The 21,198-nt window shown below is 48.1% G+C and overlaps 2 protein-coding genes across 2 annotated transcripts in view; one reads left to right on the forward strand and one right to left on the reverse strand.

Moving 5' to 3' along the window:
• The first annotated feature begins 5,530 nt into the window (after positions 1-5,530).
• Cpa1 (carboxypeptidase A1) lies at positions 5,531-11,333 on the forward strand. Its single transcript, XM_038319419.1, has 10 exons — positions 5,531-5,595; positions 5,966-6,047; positions 6,468-6,701; positions 6,931-7,032; positions 7,601-7,702; positions 7,862-7,972; positions 8,407-8,497; positions 8,969-9,168; positions 9,667-9,751; positions 11,146-11,333. The coding sequence occupies exons 1-10, from the start codon at positions 5,531-5,533 to the stop codon at positions 11,331-11,333; spliced, it is 1,260 nt and encodes a 419-aa protein (XP_038175347.1).
• Positions 11,334-18,713: 7,380 nt separating this feature from the next.
• The window catches only part of Cep41 (centrosomal protein 41), a 41,907-nt gene continuing 39,422 nt past the window's right edge, over positions 18,714-21,198 (reverse strand). Inside the window, exon 11 of the mRNA XM_038320814.1 lies at positions 18,714-21,142. Within this exon, the coding sequence (XP_038176742.1) occupies positions 20,994-21,142 (149 nt within the window). The 3' untranslated portion in view covers positions 18,714-20,993. The remainder of the gene's footprint in view (positions 21,143-21,198) is intronic.

Below are 21,198 nucleotides of genomic sequence, written 5' to 3' on the forward strand. Positions count from 1 at the left end.
CAGCACCAGGCATATGTAAGGCATTGAGATTTGTGGAAGCGTCTCTCCTCCTCACTTCCCTCCATGTTGCTATATGTGACCATGTGACTGAACTTACCTCACTATGGCTGAAACGGGTGGGGTTCATCCAACAGGGGCAGTCCCGGCTGTCTCAGGGACTGTTTTTGTTTATTTGTTTGTTTGAGACAGGGTTTCTCTCTACGTAACTATAGATAACTGTCCTGAAACTCCCTTTGTAGACCAGGCTGGCCTTGAACTCACAGAGATCCACCTGCATCTGAGAGCTTGGATTAAAGGTGTGTGCCGCCAACCACCTGATCAGTGATTGGTTTTGATGCACTGGGAACCCAAACCCTTCTAATCTGTCTTGTCATTGGAGACACAGAGACCTGTATCGTAACAGTGGGGACAGAGCCACCAGCGGTTTCATCATTGAGTAAGCATCATAGTGTGTTTACATAGCTATAGATGCTTTCACCCACTGCACACCCAGGTTTCACGGTATGTGCATACGGCAGGGCCTATCCTCTCTATCCACAATGAAGAAAAATGAGATTAAGCACATCATCAAGAGACATGACAAGAAAGAGATGTTAACTTGGGATGTGGTTCAGTGATGGAGTTTGCTTGATGTGTTTAAGGCCCCAGGTTCGATCTCCAGCATTTTCAGAAATAATACTCCCCAAACCACAGGTTGTCTCTGGAGTAACCTGTCTGCTATACTCTAGTTTTTTTTTTTTAATTAAGAAACAGGACTGTATTAACTCCCTTTGTTGCCATGATAAAATATCACAACTAAAGCCAACTTACAGAAGAGTATCTGAGCTCACGGCTCCAGAGGAAGAGTCCAGAATGGAGGTAAGGCCTAACAGCAGGAGGCTGGAGCAGGAAGCTGACCAGTCATATCGTCAACTACAACATAAACAAGAGAGAAAGAATTGGAAGTGGGGGGAGGTTCTTCAAGTCCACCCCCAGCAATGAAGGTCCCCCTGCAAGGCTCCATCTCCCAAAGGCCCCACAGCCTTCCTAAACTGTCACCAACGAGGTGACCACATGTTCACGTAGATGAGCCTGTGGAGGACATTTCTTGTTCAAACCACCACAAGTACATTCTAAAACGACAATAAAAAAACATAGGCTGGTACACAGAGAACCCAGGAACACAGGTGTTTCCTCAAGTGCCATGTGGCGTGTGTAACAGTCTGCACGGCATTTTGGTACGCCTGGGAGCAAAAGAGGTTTGAGTATGCCGACGTCCCCACAATCGCACGGGCGATGTGCTTGCATTCCAGACTTTATGGTGGCTACAGTGATATTAGATGACTGGAAATTTTCAGCTAACCCAGATCTGAATTTCAGGCCAGAAGAGCAGGGGGTAAAAGTGTGAGCTACTGCATGGGGGTACTCTGTGGGCTCAAAGTCCTATCTCACGGCTTGGAGCAGCGCCATGTGGCGCCGCCCAGCTTACAACGGGAGGCTGGGAACTTGCTCCGCAGCTGGTCACATCACTGCTTCAAATAAAAGCAGAGCTCTGATAAGGAGGAAGGAAGGACGGATATTGGAAAAGACACCCAATGGAATCTGTGACAGCATCTATGGGGGAAGGGAGCGTGGGAAGGGCCTCAGAACCAACTTCTTGTTCTAGTTAACTGAAAAGCCCTAGAAGTTCCCAGATGTTCTAACCTATCCCCTTCATCCTGGGGCTTCATAAAGACTTCCCGAAGACGGAAGCTTCTGCATCATGAGGTTTGCACAAGGGTCGCATGACCCTCATGGCTGAGAGACTGCTAACTCCAGGAGGTGGTGTGGTCTCAGCTGGTGGTGGCTTCGCCTAGGACTGAGGTCCCACCAGGATCAGGGAGGTAATGGCCAGGGCTTAAGAGCATTGACCAAGAGCTTAAGACTCAGATGCTATGGGGCTAGAAAATTCTCTCAAGATTTCTCTTTTTCCTAAACCTGAAATGTCCCCCTCCCGTTTTCTTGACTATGTAAAGCTAAACAGAACCTTGGTTTTTCTACATCTTTTCCTCCATTTCTTCCTTTTTCCAACAGGCTATTCCTTTTAGGTATGTTTTTCTCGTCCTTTTCACCCATAAAATTTATGAGCATTTATTTAAGAGTGAAAAAAATTGAAAAAACTGAAGGAGAAAGAACGATTATATATATGGAAAACCATAAGAACCACAGTGAATGTGCACAGTTATTGCTTTCTTAAGAAAACAAACCAGCCCTCCAGTTTGGAATGTGAGCTGTTCGTGTGAGGCCGGCCAGCGGCAGAGGCCCAGGCTGAAGGGCCAATGCCCCCTATTCAGGAGCACTGCCAGGTGCTGTTTCCATTCCCAGCCTCTTCCTCTCCCCTCTGACCATTCCAGAGAGACAGGAATGCAGAGAACATGACTACAGAAAAAAAAGCTAAGATTTCAAATACTCCTTTAGAAAAGCAGGAAGGCTGGGGCCATCAGAAGGGGCAGGCGTGAGAGTCCAGGGAACACTGGGCCTTGAAGTGCTTCTGAGCCGGCCTGGAGGGGCCATCGAGAAAAACCAGGGGGTCTGTGCAGAACAGGAAGAGAGGCACGCCGCAGGCAGGCCAGACCGCATGGAGCCATGGAACGCCTTACCATTGTCTGAAAAATTGTCCCAAATACTCTGAGTCTGAGAACCAGAAGGCAGACAGCTGTACATCAGTGTCCATTCCCCATTTTCCCAGTAGAACTTTCTCTGCCATCACGCCACTTCTGATCCCAGCGTGGTCCCAGGATTGTTGGAACAAGGGTTGAGGCGGTGCCTGTAAAATGTTCCCAGGTGACATCCATTTCCTAGACTACAACTATGATGAGTTCTGCCACCAACTGTCCCTGTTTTCCATGGGTCCCTGGTTAGTGCCACACTGCCAGCCTCTTTTTTCCTTGCCTTCCCACACCCATAAACTGACAGAAATTGGGCCAGGCCTGCCCCATCTTCAGCATGAGAGACAGGCTAATAGTAAACAACGCAAACCTACTTAGCCTTCCAAAGTGAGGATTAGCCACAGCCCTTAGAAATAATGGCATAGCCTCAAAACCCTTGGGTTGGGCCAGCATCTTGCTAGCTTTTCGCCCTGATCTGCAATTGGCCTTCTGTTTTTACCAAGCATAGCATAGCTAAACTCTGTGGTTCTCATCCTTTTCCCGACCCCCTAGCCCACCTCCCTCAACTTCCTGAAGCAGAGGGAAGACCACAGGGGAAATGTTCATAAAACTGGACTTGGGATGCAAACGGGAAATAGACTATAGAAAACAGGAAAGCCGGATGTGGTGTTGACGTTCGAGTCCTTCGTGAGGAAACACAGTACATCTGCTCTCTCTGAGCTTCTGATGTTGGGGACAGGAGTCCCTGACCCTCCTTTAGGCTTAGTAGAAGCACTCTGTCGCCCCAACTTTTCATGGGAGTGCACCCCTACCTATTTCTTTGTCACAAGCAAAAATTTGGGCTTTGATGTGACATTCCCTAAAGACCCTTGACTATGGAAGGTCTCCCTTCAGAGGGCCCTTACTCCAGACGTAAAGGTCTGTCCTCACTCACGGAAACACATGCCACTAGCCATGGTACAGGGACAGCTTGGTAACACGCGGGCTTCATGGAGCAGTTTAAGGCAAAACTGAAGCAGGGTGTGGATTGGACCTTATCCCAAACTCCCACACAAGATCAAGCCTGATGGCTTTGCCACACCAAAACCTTAACAAAATGAGTGGTCTCAACATACACTGCCCTGGCCACCCCATTGCCAGGAGATACCCTCAGTGACTTCTGACTGCCCCACGGTCCTGACAGAGTTCTCTTCACCATTCCTAAGCATGTTTCCATGGCTTGATTTTATAGTGAAAAGGAAATCCAAGAGTCCTGGAGTTGTTACCTGTCCTAACTAGAGGGCCCACAGAGATCATCATGGTCATCCACTCAGTGGGCACACTCTCCCATGTCATTTTTTTTTTTCTCTTCTGAAGTTAGAGAACTCCTTTGAAGTATCTTTTATTTTGGTCACAGGTAGCCGAAAAGCAACTTAAATCTTGAATGGGAAAAAAAATGGAATTAGTTGGCCCTCCCTGGAACTAGACCCAGCTGAGCTGCGACTTTTGAGGGAGGAAAAAGAATATAAACAGATTAAAAATAATGACCAAAGATGTGCCCTAATGAACAGCACCTGAGATGATACTCTGCTTCCGCAGGCACAAACATACAACCAAACCAAACCCAGCAATGTGCCCATTATGAGTGCGGCTGTTGAGGCAGGATGGGTTTGCATTTTGTTTGTGTCTGTACGCGGTCTTCACCTGTCTGTCACAAGTCATAAGACACAGGCTGGAAAATAACTTAATTACACAAAATATCACCACCTAGAAACTTTACCAACTTAAATCAGGAACATCTGGCCTCATGGGTATTTTTTTTTTTTTTTTTTTTTTTTTTTTTTTTTTTTTTTTGGTTTTTCGAGACAGGGTTTCCCTGTAGTTTCTAGAGCCTGTCCTGGAATTAGCTCTTGTAGACCAGGCTGGCCTCGAACTCAGAGATCATGGGTATTTCAAAGCTATCAGAAAAAAAAAAAAAACCAAAAACAAACCAACAAAAATGAGATTATGAACTATCAAACACAACAATGAACGATACAACCCCTTCACCTGGGTCATACATAAAGGCGGGCACCAAATACTGGGTGGGGTGGGGTGGTACTCACGGCCATTACCTGATCATCACGTACATGCGTTGTGGTATGGGCAGGGAACAAACTATTGAGTCTCTTTCTGGATTTCCTGTTCAACACGATCTCCTTGCTTGACACGGCCAACCTCCATTTCATCATCTGGACTCCGAAAGCTTAGAGGCTAGCTCAGGACCTTGATGCAGCTCAGCGCTTGGCAGCCCTTTGCCTGCACAGCTCTGTAACGGTGTTAGCTACCTCAATATCTTATCTCCCCACCTGCATCCGATCCTGCCTGTGCTAAACCCCTCTGCACCCAGAAGCCCTTTAACTCTTTGGGGGAGTCTCCCCAGTATCGTGTGAAATGTCATGTGTGATCACAGCGCTAATATCAGCAATCAGGAAGACTCTGTGTTTGCCAATGGCCATGAATAGCAAGTGAAATCCATAGTAGGTGTATGGAAGCCAATGATACAACCTGGGCATTTATCGCTATCCAATAAATCCTAATCCTGTGGAAAAACGCAAATGTGTCTGTCCTTGTCTGTGATGGAGTGTGCTAACAATGAGGTATCTGGGGCTGTGGGAAGCCGGACGAGCGGTCCCAGCTGGGAGACTTCAGGCCCAGCTGACCCTCACGGTCAAGGGTGGAAGCCTAGCTTATCACTCCCTCCACCTGCCTCGTTCCCTGCCACTTTATCAGGAAGAGCGAGTAGGCGGCACGGTTTGGAACTCCCACTTCTCCCTCCCCGTGGGACTGGGTCCAGGTGTGAGGGACAGTCTGCAGGGACCTCTGTCAGCGTTTAAAAGGCCTCTGACCTCAGGCCGGGCCTCAGCCGGCCCGACCTTTTCAACATGCGGAGGCTACTGATTTTGAGTGTGCTGCTGGAGGCAGTCTTTGGCACTGAGATCTTTGTGGGGTAGGGATGTGGGGAGAGAAGGGTGTCCTGAAAGAGCTCCCTGAGTCGGTGTCTGCAAGGGGCAGACAGACACACAGCCAGAGCAGACAGACTGACAGCACCCTGGGTCTGAAACCTGATGGGGAGGGCAGGACTCGGAAGAGCCCAGCTTCTTCTGGGTCCTGAAAGAAGTTGAGCCCTGAGAAGGAATTTTTAGGGGGAAGAGGTCTGGTTGGGAAACCAGTCTAAATTGTGATGGGTCCAGCACAGACGTCCAGCAGCTTCCAAAGACAGGGAGAAAAGACGCGAGGAAGTTCTGGTCTCCCATTGCTCAGAACCCCCTTTGTGTTGGGGTACCTCCAGTTCTCAGGGCCCCTTCTGCTCTGCCCAGGCACCAGGTTCTCCGAATCTCTGCAGCTGATGAAGCCCAGGTGCAGAAAGTGAAGGAGCTGGAGAGCTTGGAGCACTTGCAGGTTAGAGATGCAGTGCGGGGCTCCCTGGGGGACCCACAGGAGCACCTCAGGTCCCCACTGCTTCTTATGTCCGTCTAGCCTCCCAGTAAAGGGCCATGAGATGGGTCTGTTGAGAAACGACTTCAGAGCCCAGATCCAGACCTTGGTGCCCTTGAGAATCTGATGTCATTCCAAGGCCCCTTTCCCACTTCCTCTGTCTGCTTTGTTCCTCAGAGCCTCTCCATTCTGACCATTTCCTGACCACACTGCCCTTTGTCCAGTTCATAAGCTTCCCCATTCTTTTTCTGCTCCCAATGCCCATGCGTCACCCCCAGCTATGTGGAGAGCCAGTGTCAACATTCCTTCTCCAGCTCTCCCACTCTACGGCCCTGGTTGGTACCGCTAGCCCACTCTAACAGTACTGGCTCCTGTCCTTCCTAGTTGGACTTCTGGCGGGACCCTGCCCGGCCTGGACTCCCCATCGATGTCCGAGTGCCCTTCCCCAGCATCCAGTCTGTCAAAGTCTTCTTGGAATCTCATGATATTAGCTATGAAATCATGATTGAAGATATTCAGTCACTGCTGGATGAGGAACAGAAGCAGATGTCTGCCTTCCGGGCCAGGGCCCTGACTACCGATACCTTCAACTACGCCACCTATCACACACTGGATGAGGTGAAGACCGCCCTGGACAATTCTATCCATAGCTCCACACTTTTCTTCATGGTTGGCAGAACGCAGGCCAGGGTCAAGGCTGGTCTGCTGTGGGTAACCCCTAGTGTTTCTGTGTGGCCACTGTGGTCAGCTGCGACAACACAGCATGATGGGGCTGCTGAGGGAGGCACCTGGATTCCCAGAAGCCATTAAGTCCCTCTGTCTCTCCTTTTCTTCTTCCCCATCTCAGATCTATGAATTCATGGACCAGCTGGTGGCAGAGAACTCACAGCTTGTAAGCAAGATCCAGATTGGCAACACTTTTGAAGGCCGCCCCATTTATGTCCTGAAGGTAAGAGAAGCCCCCGTGTAGACAAGGGCACACATGTAAAACCGCTCTCTCTCGCACACACACACACACACACACACACACACACACACACACACCCGTGAACCTCCATATAAGGATACAGATCAAGTCTCCTAGACGTGTAATGGAATGTTGCTCTACACAATCCCTGTGCAGACACTTGGGAAGGTCTGAGCATCCATGCCGGCCTAGGTGGTCATGCACATAGACAAAGTTTGAGGTCACCCGAGTGTTACCAATCAAGTGTTGCCATATAAGAAGTATTGTGGCATCTGGGCAGATAAAGTGTTTTCCTGGTGACCTTCCATAGTGCACTGTCGGAGCATCGGGATAGGGTCAGGGCTTGGAAGTCAGGAACCCAAGCTCTGTAGGGTCGCTGTCTGGCCCCTGACCCCATAAATCCATAATGGATGGTCTCCAAGGCAGCCTCCCTCGACGTTAGGTATATAGAGAGCTAGTGGCTTCGGGTCCAGGCGGGTTCCTTTGCAGGGGATGAACTGAGACCTGAATGGAAAGTTGCCCTTTGCCCATTTCCCTGCCTCCTCTTCAGTTCAGCACTGGAGGAACCGATCGCCCAGCCGTCTGGATTGACACCGGCATCCACTCCCGGGAATGGGTCACCCAGGCTAGTGGGGTCTGGTTTGCCAAAAAGGTAAATCTGGGAGGATGAGGCTCTTGCTTGCTGGGGAACTGGTGTTCGCAGACCATAGGAGACTGCACCTCAGAAGCAATGACCATAAAGGGAGGCCAGGGGATGTGTCCATTGTACCAACATGGCTGACGCTCTACCTTCTCCTCCTCCACCCCCCAGATCACTACAGACTATGAAAAAGACCCAACCCTCAAGGCCATTCTTGAGAAGCTGGACATCTTCCTGGAGATTGTCACCAACCCTGATGGTTTTGTATATACCCACAAAACGGTACACACCACCTCTTGTTCCATAGGACAATAGGATGTACATTTGAGCCCCATGAGTAGACACCCCCTCACCCCAGTGGAGGAAGGGCAATCAGGCTTGCCCTCATGGAACTGGAACTTTCAGCCTAGGGCATGACTGTCATCTTAGATTGATGATTCTTTGTTGTTGGGGATTATCTGTGCATGGCAGGTATTGAATAGCCTCTTCACTTACCCAATAGATTCCACTACAGAGAATCTGACTCTCCTTCAGTCAGAGCAACACAGAACACTGCTCGACACTGTAAAATGTATGGGGAAGCCAATGCTCTCCTCGGTTGAGACCCTTACCCCAGCACTGATCCCGATTTCCACAGCAGCTTTTATTCTGTGGCAGATGTCACAGCTAGCGTTGTAGCAGCGCTGACCCCTGGCTCATCCTCTTTCCTTCCTCAGAACCGCATGTGGCGCAAGACTCGATCACGCACACCGGGCTCCCTCTGCGTTGGGGCAGACCCCAACAGGAACTGGGATGCTGGCTTTGGGTGTAAGACTTCTGTGGGGCAGGGAATGGGACAGACATGGCTTCTTGTGCTCCTTTTTCTGGTTGGTTCCCTACTTCCTCCTTGACCCAGCAGTGAAGAAGTGTGTGGGCTCTTAGCTTTGCTGAGGGTTCTTTGGGTTGGAGGTGGTACTCAGGGACTTGGGCCCTTGTTTGTAGGAAGAAAGTTCCTTCTAGATCGAATTTGGATCTGAGAGCTTCTCTTGGAGAAGAGAACTTAGTATCAGCTCTTGCTCTCCTTGGCCATGCCCCTGTATAAACTGGTTTCTGCTTTCCCCAACCTGGGTAGTAAAGGAGGTGGGGCTCCAGACGATGTGATGGCTGGTTGTTCCTCAAGCCAGGGGGGTGGTTCCTGCACCTCACTTCAACATAACCCCATGAAATGTACCGGAAGCCATGGACGTTGCGGAAGCCTCACTACTTGGTTCTGAAGCTGTGTCCTCTGCTTTCCCACAGTGTCCGGAGCTAGTAGCAACCCCTGCTCGGACACTTACCACGGCAAGTTCGCCAACTCTGAAGTAGAGGTCAAGTCCATCGTGGACTTTGTGACGAACCATAAAAAAATCAAGGCCTTCATCTCCATCCACAGCTACTCCCAGCTCCTTCTCTATCCTTATGGCTACAAATCGGAAGCAGCAACCGACAAGAAGGAGCTGGTGGGTGGTGACCCCGATTGCCTTTTGTTCGGGCTCCTTCTGTGTCCCCACTTTTAGGAACCTGGGTTTCACCCCTCAGAGTGATGAAGGGATAAGGGCCTACCAATGTATCCAGTGCCCCCCTTTCCCCACAGTCTCCTGATGATTTGGGACGTCTGGCAGCATGATTTGTGTTGACAGGCAAAGTAGACCTGCTTCATTTGCTGGGAAACAGAAGCACGGTGTGGTTGAGTCACTTCTGTCGCATGACAGAGCAAGAGGCAAGGCTAGACCCTGGATCTGTGGACTCCACCTGGAGCTGTGGTGTGACTGGAGTGCCAGGCAGCCATCCTGTGGAGACAGAGGGATCATGCTGCTGTCATATTCTAGGACTGACCCAAAGGGCAGGCTCCATGTCCTCTGTCAGGGGCCTGATTATGCTGGTGGCCATTCCTGGGTCACCCTGACAGTACTTGGGCTAGCCCGGCCCTGACTGGCCCTGCTGGATCTTTTTTCCAGGATGAGCTAGCTAAGTCTGCCGTGACAGCCTTGACCTCTCTGTATGGGACCAAGTACAAGTATGGCAGCATCATTGATACAATCTGTAAGTTACTGGTGGCTCCTCTTGCCTAGGGTGCTCAGATCTGGGAGTTGCTGGCTGAACCCTTCCGGAGGGTGGGCAGTGCTGTCTCTTGCTATGAACCCCTTCTTTCTGACACCATTTAGGAGGCTCCTCTGAGCACATTGTCCTCTTATCTCGAGGTTACATCTGGATCCCTGCAAGGATGAGGTGGAAACTCTGATGGGATTTATAGGCCACCATAAAATTCACTTTAAGAAACCCCTTTCCACCCCTTCCTTCCACGATACATGAGGTGTCCCTGGGAGGGTCGTTGCTACAGGCATGGGAATACAGTCAGCGTGTTTACTCAGCACCTGCTCTGCCCCAGGCCTTGCCTGAGTAATTGGAGTATGGCTGTGAATAAGGGGAGCAAACACGTTCTAGGCAGGAAGACTGGCCCTGTGCTTAGAAGCCACAGTGGATTTGGTGAGAGTGTGAGCAGTCCCGGGGCATCAGGAGTACTAGGGTAGAGGCCGAATACCAGGGTAAGAGGCAGACTTGTAGACAGAGAGGAATTTGGGCTGGTGGCGAAGGAAATGAAGAGAAGCCAGGAGAGGCCATCTGTCTAGGTAATAGGCCTCCAGGCAGAAGAGCTTTCTAGAGTAAAGGCTGTGCTGTGTGCTGTGGTGTGGAGCATTTGGGGAATTTTGTGCATCAAAATTTTTGCCTGGCAAGCAAAGCGGGACCCAGGTGCCAAGGTGAGAGAGTTGCACACCGGCTCCACCCGCTCCGCATGCGCTCTCGCTAGGGGGCCCAGGTCTTAGGTGGGGAGTGGGCCGCAATCTTACCCAAAGCAGAACTTGTTTGGGATCTCAGGCTTTCTTGGAGATGGTTTCTAATCTGCGTCCAACGATTTTGCGGCATTTAGTGTCCTGCGGTGAAATTCTGATTTGCAGCCCGCCTCCCTTTCCCACTGCCCAGTTCAACAAAAGCAGTTTTGTTAGCCAGTGTATACTGCAAACCTGGGAGATTCCCTGCAGAAGACAGACAGACAGGAGGCTTTGCACTTTCCTCTGCAGGCCAGAGTCCCTGGAGGTCAATTCCTGGTCACCCAAGCATGGGGCTCTGGCATATTTAGAGGTGTCACTGAGGTGACTGTTGGGTGGAGATAGTTTTCAGATAGGCTTTTGCGATGACACAGACTTTTGGCAGCCCCCCCAGTGAACAGACAACCCCTGCTGGATGTCGGTCTCTTGGGTTTAGACCCAGCAGGGGTTTCCTGGAAGCCTCACTGTGTGTCAGTTACAGCCCCCAGAAGACACAGACTCTATTTGGCATCACAAAAGGCCTGGACTTTGGGTGCTAACCCAGTCCACGTAGATATCTGTAAGGCTGATCAACCCTGACACTGGTCCTTGTCTTTGTTCCTGCCCCAGATCAAGCCAGTGGAAACACTATCGACTGGACCTACAGCCAGGGCATCAAGTATTCTTTCACTTTTGAGCTGCGGGACACTGGGCTCAGAGGCTTCTTGCTGCCTGCCTCCCAAATCATCCCCACAGCTGAGGAGACGTGGCTGGCCCTTCTGACCATCATGGATCACACCTCGAAAAACCTCAACTAAAGCAGCCCTTTACTCCCAGCCTCTCCTCTCTCCCTAGCCCCATCCGGACAACCCAATAAAGTGGATTGTACAAGAAAAAGAACCTTGCAGTCTGGAATGCACAAGGAGGGCTCGCTTTTTTAGCTGAGGCAAAAGTGATTTAGTTCCTGCCATTCTCCAGGGAAATGTTGTGGGTGGATGAACTGGATGACCCCTAAATTCTCCTGCATTCCAGGGTCCCATGAAGTTGCATTCAAGAGGCAGTGGGGTGGTCTGTTCCTAGCATAGTACAGGCAACAACCCCAGTTGCTAACCAAATGCCTGGCACCCCATGGTGAAGAGGAATTTAGCATGTGTAGCTGATGGTAGCCATTCATCTTCAAAAGCAGTAGCCCAAAGTATGGAATAGTCTTGGTGGCCACAGCTGTCCAAAGGTGATGTTGCAGGTGAGTCAAACAGATTACTAGAAGCAAAATGTAGACCTCTCACTACGGAATTACATTGGAAGAAAACATTGAGGAGAAATGAAATCATTTACTGAAGATAAAGATTGAATGCCCAGCCAAGGACACTTATCAACTGCTGTGTACTGGGGACACTTTGCCTGGAAGGATGGAAGCAGCTGACATTTTGTTTGCCAAATCCTCCATGAGGTCCCCAGTGTGCCACCTCTGCTGCCTCTTGTTTCTGTCCCCCACCTGCCCATTTTCCTGTCCTACCCCTTTCCAAAAAGCTGACCTCCCTTGGCATGGAGACCCTCGGGCCTGCAACAGCACATTTACCGGCTGGTGTCACAATACAGGGACTTACCCACCTTCTGTAAAGCAAGAATTGACCTTGGTTTCCCCTGTATACCTTAGTGTGAATGTGAGCTGGGGACACTGATACCAAAGGATGCAGGTAGATAGGCTGGGGCGAGACTGGGGTCTTGTTCCTCTTCCTGTCACTTAGATTTCAAGATGCTTCTAGCACCAGAGTCAAGTCTTGCCTTTTCCATAGAAAATGGCTTGCAGGTCAAAAAGCCTTTTATCTTAGAGTTCTATTTTAATAGTTTTTTTTCCTACCAAATATTCTAAAAATTAGAACGAAGCTGATTACACATAAATGTCTGCGTACTAAGACTGGGAGACAAGGTGACAAGGTCTTCCCAGCTGGGCACGGTGGTACAGTCCTGCAATTCCAGCACAAGGGAGGCAGACGCAGGGGGATTTGAGTTTGGACCAAGCCTCAGGCTACTTAGAAAGACCCTGTCTCAAACAATAATAAAAAGGTATTTTAGACTGAAGATCTGGTACGACTCCTTTATCTTTTGAAAAGTATTTCCCTTTCAGCCATGACAAGACTGTAGAAGAGCCGAGGCTGTACTGTAACAGAGGGTTTGGCCAACTAGGAAGTTGGTCACCAGCTTAATAAAGACTAGTTAAACGTAATATTAGATTAGGATGATGACTTATTTTACAAATAACTCCTTAATTTAAAATAAACTGTGCCCTCCCTGCTAGTAAGGGGCTTTCTATCTCCAACATCCACAGAGTTTAGAATACAGGTACCTAGTAATTGTTCAGAGAGCTCTTACTTTTATTGAGGGAGGGAAGGAGGGAGGGAGAGAGGGAGAGAGAGAGGGAGGGAAGAAGAGAAGGAGAGAGAGAGGACGAGGAGGAGGAGGAGGAGGAGGAGGGACAGACAGACAAATACTGACTCTCTGTGTAGCCCTGGCTGTCCTAGAACTTGCTTTGTAGACCAGGGTGGCCTCGAACTCACAGAGATGCGCCTGTCTCTGCTTCCTGAGTGCTTGGACTAAAGGCGTGCACCACCATCTCCCGGCAAGCTATAGCACCACCATCTCTAGGCAAGCTATGGCACTTATTAACACTTAAAGACATTCAGATGTGAGAAGAGCTTCATGCTATTCACTGAGTTACAAATTCATAGGTACAAATTATATAAACTTATAAACCTAGAGCAATTTTAGAAACTAGTACACTTTAAATGAAGATAAGTATTAATAACCTTGAGGGCATAAAGGTAAATAAAAAAGACGGAAGGAAAAGAACTAACATTTCAAAAGACAAGCAGCTATCTCCTCAAAGAAGAGATAAAAAAAGCCAATAAAACATGAAAGATACTGATCCTCAGTGAATTCTTGTATATTAAAGGAAAACATATTTCTTTCATCAGAGAGCTGGACAACAAAAGACTGGCCACGCAGCGCTATCAAGGGCATGAGGAAATAAATGCAGCCCTGAAGCTGCTGGGAGGAGGAGAACTGTCTGTGCATTTGGCAATTTGACTTTTAGAATTAAATATAGTACCTCTTTGATGGGGCAAATCCATTTGAAGGAATTTATGAAAATATTTGGACTGTATCGCAAGATTGGAACAGCAAAGGAGCCAAGTGCGTCAAAAGGAGCCTTCATAAGGATCAGTGTTGGTACGAGGGTGCCATAGCCACACGGCAGGATGTCATGAGACCACACAGGTCTGTGTTCACCTGGAGACACTGTTCACCGGGCATTAAGGGGAAGAGGTTGGCTACAAGATGGAAATGTTTAAAACTGGATCGTGCTGATGGTTGAACAGTTCTGTAAATTTACTAAAATGGTTGCATTCTTCAAAGAGCTGAGTTGCAGGGTATATGATTTATATATCAATAGTTGTTTCTGTACAAAGTTAGCTACAAAATAGTATGTTAGAAATATCATTTTGTCTAAAACACACACACACACACATGGAGGACACACCCCCATAACAACTGTGGTGCCCTGGGTAGAGGTGGTGGTTCTTCTCTATACTTTCCAATTTCCTGCAATGGGCTTTTGCAGTTAGGGGCGGAGAGGGCTATCTGAAGCACACCAGGTGAGAAACCTCTGTGTGAAGTTACTTAACGCCAACTTAACAACATCAAACATCGGAATGGCCACCTTAGTCTTTGCTCGGTTCTTTTTAGATAAGTTGTCTAAACTCCAACCCTCTGGGCCAGCAGCATCACATTTCACTAACTTTCCCTGGTTTATATTTAGATTTATATTCTGGATACCTGTGTTACAAACAAGGCTGGGACTATACAGGTTCCCAGTTGGGACATATTTTAAGTCCTCCGCTGTAGCTCTGGCCGAGACTCCCAAAAGCCCTTTCTGCTCACATTTAGTTCCCATTGCAATCTTGGGATTGTATTATGTTAATGTCAAGTCTCCAGGGCCCCTCTTAGGGCTTTATTTCAAGTGAACTCATTTCATGTCTCTCTTAGGCCATTACAGGTGGTTCTCAGTGAAGCCCAGGGGCCATTGCTTCTTCAGGAGAACTCTTCAGGTAGTCTCTTGAATTAACACTTAGATAGGGGTATTTAGTTTTCTGGCTTTGGCCTGAAGCTAAAGTGTTATTGACTACAGTCCAGAAATGACTTCACCTACCCCTCCCCAGTGCAGTTATCCATCACCTGGCAACAGTTCTGCAGGGGCAGGAGGGACTGGGCGGATTGGAAGGTACTCAGGGGCTCCCACTTGGAGGGCTAGGGAAACAGCATTTTGTGAACATGCTAAGCCCCAGATGTTGCCTGGAGGAACTTGAGATGAACAGCCACAGTGTTTGCAATGTCCGGGCCAAGAAGAGCTCTGGGAAAAGCACGGAACATCATCAAACCTGAGAACCCGTCAAAGGGTAATGAATTCTTCCCTGAAGCTTTCAGGATCCGCATTCATTTGGCAACTCAAACTGTGAGCATCATCTAAAATCCCCAGAGATGGAGACAGCCAAGTGTTTATTGCCAAAGTAAAAGGAGAAAATTAAAAGTCCCCTCTTAGGCACAGCCACGCTGCCAGCTGCAGCTAGAGAAGAACACGGTGAAGTCAGGCTTCTGCTGACTCGGCTGCAGCAAGGAGCTGTGCCTCTGTTTCCCCATCAAACACAGGCCTGGGGCCATTGGCCAGTTCTTGAAACCTGTGTCAGCCTAACCCAGAAATATTATCAAAGAAGGCGGGATCAGACGCCAATCATATCAGCATGCTTTATCATGGGAACAGTTCAGTCTGTGAGGGGCATAGCCTATGTTCCCCTTCTACAGTTGGTTCAAGTTTTGTAAGTCTCATTCCGTAAGAGAAAGCTCATCACATGTCTGTGAGCAAACAAACAAGCAAACAAAAAAACCTCCAAAGACGCTGTTGTCGGAGACAGGACTCCTGACAGGGGCAGTGGAGACGAGAAAATGCTCCCGGGAGCCACTATTACATGAGCTCCATTGAGTCTTGCATAGGTGGAAGGCAGTTTTCAGAACAAGGGCACTGATGAAGGGGAAGAGCAGCCAAAAGCCGAGTAGAAGGTACATTTCCATGGGTAAAGCGAGGAATCACCCAGGAAGAAAGAGCACGGCTGAGTCTGTCCTGAGAAGCCAAAGCGAGAACCCACAGATTTTGCTTGGGAGCTGCGACTCTTGCGTCGGGTCCCAGCTTCTCATCCAGTCCGTATTACAGTGTTAGTTGTCCAACCCCCGTCTCCTCTTCTGACAGTGGGGGTGCCACCGCACGGGACTGCTGGGAACACAGAACACGTCAAAACATACCAGAGAGACCCATGCGTGCTGCCTTACATAGAACAGCTGGCATTATCTGGAATTTCCCAGTTTTGAAACACACGGGAAAAGAACCCTTAGATGGAGGCAGTGAGGGTACCTGTAACGAATTGTGAAGGTTACTAAAGGAACAGTGAAAACAGGCAAAAATAGGCAAAATAGCTCACAGGCCGGCTCTCTGAGTACCTTCTGGAGAGGGGAGAAAAGCCATGGCTGCAAATGCCTGGAGAAGAGGAAGCTGCACAGGAGCCAAGAGATAATGAGCTCTCTGGGTCTCCAGAAGAGCAGAATGGCCACCACGCCCCAACCAGGCACAGTCCTGATAGTTTATTTACCTATGACTATTTACTTAAGGACCACTGCCACAGAGTCGGTGAACCAGACCCCGGGAGAGCTTCTTGTCTAAATTTCAAAGGGAAGTCATGTTGATTTTCTTGTAAGAATGTGGTCCAGCCGTCAATGGCCCCTAAGCAAGTGACCTCTGTCTGTGAGAGTCAGGACGCTGTACAGGTGAAGGGACTTGGGCTTCTACATCAGCTCCAGAATGAGGCCATGAGGGGACCAGTGGAACACATGAAGAACTTCGTGAACTCACATAAACTGTGTGTTGAATCCTGTTCTTTCAGAATTCAGGCAGGGTGGCAATTGGATGGATCTAGAAAACATCGCATTGAGTGAGGTAGCCCAGACCCAGAAAGACAAATATGTACTCACTCCTAAGCGGCTTTCAGACATAAAGCAAAGAAAAACCAGCCTACAATTCACAACCCCAGAGAACCTAGACAACAAAGAGGACCCTAAGAGAGACATACATGGATCTAATCTACATGGGATGTAGAAAAAGACACGATCTCCTGAGTAAATTGGGAGTGTGGGGACCATGGGGGAGGGTAGAAGGGAGGGGGGAGGAAGGGACGGGAGTGGAGGAAAATATATAGCTCAGAAAAACAATAAAACAAACAAAAGAATTCAGGCTAGATAAACTTCTACTGGTACATTTTTAAAATGCTATACCTGACTTGGGGTCCAACTTAAAGATGCCATAATAGTTTCAGTATTTTTTGTTTGTGGTCTATGTACATAAACATGTTCGTGTGGATGTGGTCATGTGTGTGCATGAAGGCTGGAGATCTTGCTTAGTTGTTCTCTACCTTACTTTATGAGATGGGGTCTCCCAGCAAGCCCGGACCTCAGTGACGGGGCAAGTCCCTGGGATCCTTTTGTTTCTGCCTCCCCAGCACTGGAATTGCAGGTACGGACCACCATGCCTAGGCTTTTATGTAGGTACTAGGGATCTCAGCGCAGATTCTCACATTTACACAGTGAGCACTTTACCCAGTGAAGCATCTCCAGCCCCTGGTTTCAATATTTACTACGAGTTTAGGAAAATTTAACCACCCAAATTTATTTTGAACACTGGGAAGCACATTGGGTCTTGTTCATTGCTTTTTCCATGAGAAATATCCTTGTTTATTAAAAAAAATAATTGAATTACGTATAAGTACTCAACATGTTCACATAATTTAATTGATGAATTATAATCCACATGGTTCTGGGTTTGTTTTGGAGAGAGAAGTTACGGGAGTTGGATATTTGAAAGAATCTTGAAGACCATACTTGCACACTAAAGACATTCAACAGTTTGTCAAATGTTCTTAATGGCTGGCTACCTTCAGGCTTGAGCTGGAAGAGGTCGTCATGGATTGACGTGCAGGTGGACTGAAATTAGTTATTCCCTTAAACATGTCAGGCAACATAAAAGACAGATTCTCAGCCAGTAAACAACCTGGCAGGAATGAAAAGCAACATGAAAAATCACTGACATACTTCTTCCAGCCCAGGATTCTGACAACTTATACCCCACAAGGGAATCAGAGAAGAGGGGGGTTTTGTTTTGTTCTGTTTGCTTTTGAGTAGCTTAATGTCTTAAGTTCTGTATAATTTAAACAGCACCACAGGAAAAACTCCCTGAGCAACTAACGGACATTATTTATCCAAATTCCTGTTTATATCAAATCCAATATGACTGCCGGCTCTGGGCTTTTCAACCAGAGAGAGAGAGAGAGAGAGGAGAGAGAGAGAGAGAGAGAGAGGAGAGAGAGAGAGGAGGGAGGGAGGGAGGGATGGGGAGAGGAAGGAGGGGAAGGAGAGCTGAAGATATAGATGACAGTGTGTCTGTTAGCTGATCTTTCTCTCTCTTTCTATCTCTACGCGCAGTACAGCCTCTGGCTCGCAGAGAGAGAACTTTTAGGCTATTTGCTTACTCCACAGATTGCAACAGACCCAGCCTGCTGTTATAGCCCAGTATGTTCCCGCTTTTGAATGAACAGGGTAGCTTTTTCCTTCCTTGCTCTCCGGCCACTTCCTGCCTCTCTTCTGTCTTCCCTCCTTTGTTTCCTGGCTTCCTTCCTGCCTGGCCTCTTAAATAAGTACCCCTTAATGGCCTCTCTTTCTTAAACCCATATCCCCTTTGAGATACCGGGTAGAGGAAAGGCCATCATACATTATCAAGCAGCTTCCTCGCAGAGGGCACAAACCTCCAGACAGGGGAACAAGCCAGTCCCCAACACAACGGCAAGTCGTCCAAGGTAGCAATCTGTCCCTGCCCGAGTTCCAGGAAAAACACAGGGCTCCTGACTAGCAAGCCATGCTCTCTTGCTCTAAACTGGAATGATTTCCAGATTCATTGATGCAAAGAGCATACGCCTTTCTGGGAAATGCAGTAAAAAGAGGTACGCTTTCAAATCACTCTAGTCTCCTGGGGCTCCCCCAAATCATTCTGACAGAGAGGAAGAGAGAAGTTGGCAGGTTTCAGCACATTAATAGCAAACGACAAATTAGTAACTACGTTCTTTAATCTTCAACATTCATAATTGCACAAAGTATCAGTGATCATTTAAATAATACATGTCAAATAATCTAATGAAGAAACTGGTAAAGTGGAATGTCAAGAAGCAACAGCATCAGAGAATAACACTGAGTGCAGATTCAGACCGGTCTCTGCCAACGGGGCAAAGTGCTGTGGAGAAGCACAAGGAGCTAGATCCAGCCTGCTAGACCACTCCAGCAAATGCAGCGAGGCTAACAGTTTCAGCTAAGCCAGCTTTGCACGGCTACACAATACTTCTCAACACTACCGTCCATTGGTGGGAATGCAGAAGAGGCACGAGAGGAAACTGCCCTGTACTTTCAAATCAGAATTGGGTCAGGAGGTCTGACCTCCTGACTATCCCGTGTTAAAGCGGCAAACCAGAACTTTGCTGCCAAGGAAAATACTTTCCTTAGGAATGTCAAAGATGACTGAAAATCTTGTCCATGCTAGGGGAAAGTCGAATGTGGAAAAAATTGCATTTTTCTATCTATTCTGCAAAGAAAATAAAAAGCTAGTGCATTTTGGCATTAGCAAAAGGCTGACCTAAGTTCTCAGGCAATAAATTTATGAGGAAACATGACAGGCTTCTTATTAAAGCTATGTGTACGTTGGCTGAGTTTTGTACAAGATTCTCGAATCTTGTGGAAAATTGGGCACGGCTTGACATCTGAACAATGTCCCTGGTTTGTTTGATTTCTAAAGCATTGGAAAACGTTGCACTTTGGAAATCAAGTAGAGAAGAATAAACACATTCTGAAACAGAGCTGGGTTGACTGAGTTATTTTTCCATATGTCTCCATGAGATATTTATTACGTTTATTTCTCTTACAAACACAGCCCTCATGCTAGAAATACTGTGGGCCTTTTTCTCTTTTCCTTTTTCCTTTTTTTTTCTTTAGTGGTTAGAAAATAGTACTGTTAAGGCAAATCTTACCCAGCAGCAGTAACCACCTAAGCATAGGCAATTTTCAGTTGGCTTTTCAGAAGCTGGTTGCCATGACAAAGAGCACAATTTATTCCTTAGTCCCTTATCACAGCTCCGATCACAGACCATAAAAATTAACAGGGCTCTTCTTCCCCGTGACTTCATGCGCCTCATCCTTACCTGAGGTCTTTTGTTCCCGCAATTAAAGAGAATGGATGTCAGTCATCTAGCAATTCAATTAATGCCAATTCAAAATTCCGGCCAAAACCAGAATCTCTAATCACAGCCTCCTAATCACAGCTCAGTCGTGAGAATGAAAAGCAAGCAGGAAATTGCACTAATTACTCAATTAGACTAATACTGTATTTTTAAGCAAGGCCTTGAGGGGTTGTCAGCTCTGACAAAGGACTCCTGCGTCCTCCTCACCTGTGTGTTCCCCTTGTCTGAGAGGAGCTGAAGCTCTCAAATGACTGTGATTGCTATCCATCTAACACAGCTGGACTCAAATTAGACAATGGGAAATTTTAATTGAAATAAGGCTCACAATGGAGGGGGCAGCTGTGGTGGCCTTCCAGGGCTCTTAGCACAGACCTGTAGGATGCTGGGACCTTCATGCTCTCGGCCCTCCTTCTGGTGTGAGGACAACTGAGCCCATACCTTCCTGGTCTCAGAAACCATTTAACAAGGGGATCATTTTGCACAGAGCCTCTCTGATAAACCAGAAAGATGGAACCTTGCTCACAGACCCCTCAGGCTCAAATTCCCAGCAGAGCCTGCAGCACACACACAGAGCCTGCAGGGCACAGAGCCTGCAGCATGTAGACTAAGTGACTCATCCAGCCACCTGGCCCAGTGTGGAGCCTGTGGGCTGCAGGGACCAAAACTCATCTGCACAGGCGCCAATGGCAGGCCCACCTGGAGAATCTTTCATGAAATCAACAGAGAATGAAAAAGCTGGCCTGGAAGAACACGCCAGCAGATGTGACTAAATTATTTACAAAACAACACTGCTTACAGACCAAACAGGCTGGACCTTATTTAACAGACAGTATCTTTCTTTTTTCCTATTCAATTTCAAAAGACATGAATATCCTGTAAACAATGGGGAGGGCACTAGAGCCGGTCAAGCCTCTGGTTTTTGTGGTCATCTGTCAAAACCCTTCCTGAGTGAAGGAAGTGACAGCTGCAGACAGGAAGGGGTGGGCCTGGCTGGCCCAGGTAGTGTGGCTTTTCTCTATAGCAGTTCTGAAATGACCAAGTTGGGAGTGCTGGGGGTTCCAAAAGGAGGGGACATTTATTTGACTAAACGGCACAAGGTCTTCACTTCCAGGGTTTGCCTTGCAGGTGACCACTGTTGAGTGTGCGGGGGTTTGAGTGGCTAGCAGGACCCCCGGTAGGCAGGTTCTGCCCACTGCGGCTAGCAGGCACCTTCAAGTCTCTTCCGGCAGAGTTATTCTGGTTCATTCGGCCTGAAGGGAGCAAAAAAGAGGGAGAGAGATGCAAGAAGGGTTCCAGGGACAATGGG

This window comes from Arvicola amphibius, chromosome 2, assembly GCF_903992535.2.
Source record: "Arvicola amphibius chromosome 2, mArvAmp1.2, whole genome shotgun sequence".
NCBI lineage: Eukaryota > Metazoa > Chordata > Mammalia > Rodentia > Cricetidae > Arvicola > Arvicola amphibius.